Source organism: Camelina sativa, chromosome 4 (genome assembly GCF_000633955.1).
Source record: "Camelina sativa cultivar DH55 chromosome 4, Cs, whole genome shotgun sequence".
Classification (NCBI taxonomy): Eukaryota; Viridiplantae; Streptophyta; class Magnoliopsida; order Brassicales; family Brassicaceae; genus Camelina; species Camelina sativa.
In genome coordinates, this window is record NC_025688.1 from 19,587,058 (window position 1) to 19,592,086 (window position 5,029).

Consider the following 5,029-nt stretch of genomic DNA (forward strand, 5'->3'; position numbering starts at 1 on the left):
GAAAGTGGTGAAAAAAATTTATCTGGAATTTTTTTTTCTTTTCTTTTTTGACAACAAAAGGATCAGCTTATGTGAGCCAATTGGAATTTTAATTTATATAGAATTTATTTTAATAAATTATGAGTAATTATTATGTTTCAAAAATAAATTATTTTGTTATTTTGAAAAGAAGTATAATATAGATTCAAATTAAATGGCTATAAATAGTTTTAATTTATATAGTGAAATTTGATTTAAATCTATATTGTCATAAATGTAATTAGTATTAATTAATGAGGATTATTTGCTAAAATGTGCTTCGAGCTCTCTAGCGACAACAAATCAGCATTTTTTGCAAGAATGCTTCTCTATTAATATATAGAAGATTTATAATATTTACATAATTAAATAATTGTCATTTGAATAAATATCAAAACTTGAAGTTACTATTTGTAATATGCTTAAAAATTATAGTTCTAAAATAAACTAGTATATTGTATATGATTTTAATATTCTAGATACTTTTAACCTGGTTGAAAAAAATTGAATTCTTGCAGATCATGTGTAATAAATTAGATTATATAGTTTTTTACGGATTAGTCTATTAATATAAAAAAAATATATATCAAATGAGTTAACGAGAAATTTTACGTCAATCCTAACCGGTCCCAAACACAACAAATACAATCCATCTAAAATTATATAATAAACACACAAAAAAAACTAAATAGTTATTAGAAAAAATTGTCTCCAGTGTACCACAGATTAAAATCTTGTAAGTAAAATATTTTGAAAATTGTTGCTAATGACTAAATACTTTAAAAAATCATATTTAAAAATGCTCAAATGACCATATAACCCCTCTTGTAGATTAATTAATTTGTCTTGTTTCAAGTGACATTTTGATGTAATTTTCTATAAAATCATTTCTGCAAATTAGTTTGTTAAAAAACTTTTCAATTAATAGGAGGAACTAGGTTAATTAGAAATTTGAAACCTGAATAAATAAATAAAACATTTTTACTAAATACAATAAATTAAATCAAAAATAATTATATATTTTTCTAAATTACAAAAAAAATCTACATTTCCTTAAGTTTTTTTTTATGGTGATGTTGGTTAATTTTCTTATTTTATGTTACAAAATATAAAAATAAAATATCAAATGGATCAGAAAAGTAGAACACAGATAAAATGATAGAAACAAAAGGGAATATGTGATTCTATTAATAAAAGTGTGAATTTTATTAGTCCCCTATTCCCCCCCCCCCACAGTCCCATTCGAGTCGATCCAGAAACCCGATGACCCGTAAAGATTCTCGGGTCGAACTTAATTGATCTTAAAACTCCCAAATTGAAAAAGATTGAAACGCGCTCCATAGATTTTTCCAATTTTCTCATCATCGCTCTCTTAACTCTCAATTTTCTCAATTCTCTCATACTTCCTCATGTAAGTTGGCTACATGCGACTGGAGGATGACGCCGATCTTCTCCGGCAGATCGAGGCGTCCGGAGAATATGTAGTCATTCCTGATCCTTCGTCTACAAGACACAGCGTTTGGTTGGATTTAAATTCAGATAAAAATGGTTTATTAACTAATTTATCAATCATTTATTAATGGTTGGATATTTTCTAAAATGTGGTTTAGTGTCAATCAATTAAATCGTCAAAACTGTTGGGAACCACACAATTTTAACATTCAAAGAATCCAAACAAACAAATATATTTAATTAAAAAAAATCAAATTGAATGTATTTAACTTCTTTTTTTTTTGGTATAATTGGCTCAATTATATATGAGTCAACTAGATAATTTAATACCAATCCTATTAGGCTCAGTTTTGGTGCAATATATTTTGACTAGATAACTCAATTCCAGCACAAAGCTAAACTAGTTTGATCATGTATGTAATTCTCATTCATATAATTTCCTATGATTATTGATCATTTTTCTATTTCTAAGTACACATTGTGAGAACTGAAATCGATTCTCTCCTTCCGAAGTGATTCGAATGTGGAGGAGCTTATCACCGTTTAGAAGTTCCGAACTTAATTTGAGAGAATTTTGAGAATTTGTATTGTATTGCTTCTTTTGGAAAATGTTTTCGATCCCTTACAAAAGACTCCCCCCTTACATATTTATACCGACCGATTTATTGCCTAATTAATGCATAATTAATAGGGCACGATTTGCGTATCCTAATTAATCGTCTTGAATGCGGGAATCTTTGACTAAGCCCGAGCTGCGAGCTGACCAACGCGAAGCATCTCCACGCTCTCTTCCTTTCTCTGGGCCTGATGGGCCGATCAGTAATACGCTCTTGGCCCATTAGACGTGCTCGGCCTAGGCCCTTTGCCTATTGCCCGAGATGACAGATCGTGGGTACAACAGTTGCCCCCAAGTCTCCCGAGCTGAGCAGTTCGGGGGACTTTTGACCTTCAAGCGATCAATTTCGGGAAACTGAATATTCCCCATATCTCCACTATTTAATCGTGGTGATGATGAGATTTGCCTTCCCGAACAAGCCTCGGGGCCCACTAGGTGGCGTGTTAGCTATAAGAGAGAGAGAAAGTGGTGCGAGACCTTTCACTTCCCCAGGCAATCATTGCTCCCGGCTCCGTGTATAAAGGTAACCTCACCCGACTTCTCCCTTCCACTTTTAATTCTCAGTTTTTCTCTTCTTTTTGCTCTGCGATTTCTCTCTTCTACTGTTAGTTTCTTTTCTTTCGCCGGAAAGTTCTTCTACTTCCCTCCTCTTCTCACACATATTACTCGAAAGATATGTCTCCTATGAAATCTTCATCGGGTAAAGCCGCGAAACCTTTGATTTCGGGCGTTTACGGCCCTCACCAGCCATCAATTCTCTCGGCGGAGAATATAGCCGAGATTAGAGGGTCCACTGGGATTCCGCCGGAGATCGAGATTAAGTTCCCGGAGGCTCACGAGTCCCCGGAGAGTCCTCCCCCAGGGTATTTCTGCGCGTTTGAGATATTCTTCTCTGCGTGCGGTCTGTCGTTTCCCCTCCCCGAACTCATCGTAAAGATGATGTTCGAACTGGGCTTCGCTCTCCCCCAGATGTGCCCGAACTTCGTCCGAACCGTCATGTGTCTTCAAACTCTGGGGGAAGAGTTTGACTACAAACTATCCCTGGCCGACTTTCTTCAAGTGTACACGGTGAAGACAGGTCGCACCAAGGGCACGCTCTACGTAAGTCCGCTTTCCGGACTGAAGGTCTTCGACGACCTTCCTGAGAAGGATCAGAAGTGGCAGAAGTCTTACTTTTTCTTCCCGGTCAACGAGCTCACTTTTGGCCACCTCGCAAGTTCACACATATCGAAGTGGACTTCGAAAATTGGTAGAACGGTGCTCTTAGTTAGGTGTCCTTAATATATTATTTTTCTTTCTGTTACTTACTCCTTGTCGTTCCTGTCTCAGATCACTTCGAGCGCGGATTGCTTTGCCCTACTTTCGTAGAGTTTTTCTCGCGGTTCTGCAGCCAGGGTCAGATCGCCTGGGACTCATTTTCCTGTGAAAGGATTAGAGAATCCACAGCGCGACTCAGGGAGGAAAGGGCCTGCCGACTCGTTGAGAAGGAGGCGAAGTTGAACATGGCGGCAGCGCTTGCCGAGGGCAAAGCTCGCCTCCCTAAGAAGTCTGGTCCCTCTACCCCTGAGGTAGACGGGACTTCGGCACCCCCTGCTGGCCCTTCCGAGCCTCTTACGGGGGCTTCCGGGCCCCTGCCCAGTTCGCCCGAGCCTGCCATAATTGTCGTAGCGGACTCCAGTGACGAGCCGCGAGAGGTTATAACTCCCTCCGTCGAGGTCAGCTCCCAGCGGGCGGACTCGTCCAAAAAGAGGAAGGAACCTGAGACTTCCTCGACTTTTCGTGAGAAGAGCCGAACTCGGACTGGTTCGTCAGAAGACGAGCGAAGTAAGTCCAGCTCGAAAGATAAGGGTCCTTCCTCGGAGAGGAGGTCTAGGGAAGTCCCTTCTACAAAGGAATCCGGGGATTCCTCTGGACAAGCTGCCTTCAAAGGAGCGTCGTCCCTCCCCCCGAGTTAATGATAACTCGAGATTTTTTTTTTTTTTTTGGGTCTCGGGGACCAAATAAAATAACATTGCTCGTACATTTCAGTTCCCCCTGCATCCCCAGCTGACCTGATGAGGAGCTATACTCGGCCAGGAGTTCGGGTTCCGGCGTTTGCGGACATGTCCGAGCTCAACCATGCAAACTTCTTCCATTTTGCGGACAAGATTGGCGAGGTTAGTGACACATACTTCCTCAGTTTTTGTTTTTCTTTACCTCCTTCGCCGTTTTTAACGAACTGCGCTTTCCCAACTAATGATCGAGTTCAACTCCTCGGTGGCGTCTTATGAAGATCAGATGTTTGCCTCTCCTTCATCTTCTGAGGTGAGCCTTCTCCGGGAAAAGATTGCTGACCTGGAAGCCCAAGTGAAGGAGTATGCTAGATTAGAAGCCGAAAACGCTACTACCGTGGAGAGAGCCGAACAGATCCAGGCTCGGATGAAGAAAGACGAGGTACAGGTGGTCGACCTCGGAATTGCCAACGAAGACCTCCGAGACAAGCTAAAGAAGGCAGGGGACCTCTACTACGAGGTCGCGGAGGATGCGAAGGTGACAAAGAATAGGTTGCACGAGATCGAGCTCCGCAACCAGCTACTCGAAGCTGGCAATAGCTGCGAGATTGATAGGGTGCGGAGAGAAGAAAGGCAAGCAATGAGGCGAACTCTCCGTCCATTAGTCGAGGAGGTGAAAGTCACTTTCGAAGAGAGGGAGAAGCTGGCCCCAGCCAAGATCCGAGCCGCCGAGATCAGGGCTACCGGATGCTGATCGAGGAGATCTCGAGGGAAAAGATCCAAAACATGGAAGCTGAGCTCGGGCTCCTGAAAGCCGACGAGGAGGAGGCCGACGAAAATGTTTCGAAGGTAACTCTCTGTGACCTCGACCTCTCTGGATTTTCAGACCTTTTGGCGGATATGCCCGATCTTTTGTGCAGCGAACACCCTTTGAGCATTACAATCGACGAGT

General features: G+C 41.1%; 1 protein-coding gene across 1 annotated transcript; it reads left to right on the forward strand.

The window, feature by feature from the left end:
* Window positions 2,762-4,041, forward strand: LOC109132528 (uncharacterized protein At3g60930, chloroplastic-like). Its single transcript, XM_019244172.1, has 2 exons — window positions 2,762-3,302; window positions 3,416-4,041. The coding sequence occupies exons 1-2, from the start codon at window positions 2,762-2,764 to the stop codon at window positions 4,039-4,041; spliced, it is 1,167 nt and encodes a 388-aa protein (XP_019099717.1).

Bases quoted from the DNA above. Each gene is read 5' to 3' on its own strand.
- LOC109132528 (XM_019244172.1), top strand. From the start codon at position 2,762: ATGTCTCCTATGAAATCTTCATCGGGTAAAGCCGCGAAACCTTTGATT. The intron at 3,303-3,415 runs GTTCACACATAT...TTCCTGTCTCAG, and splicing joins CACTTTTGGCCACCTCGCAA to ATCACTTCGAGCGCGGATTG.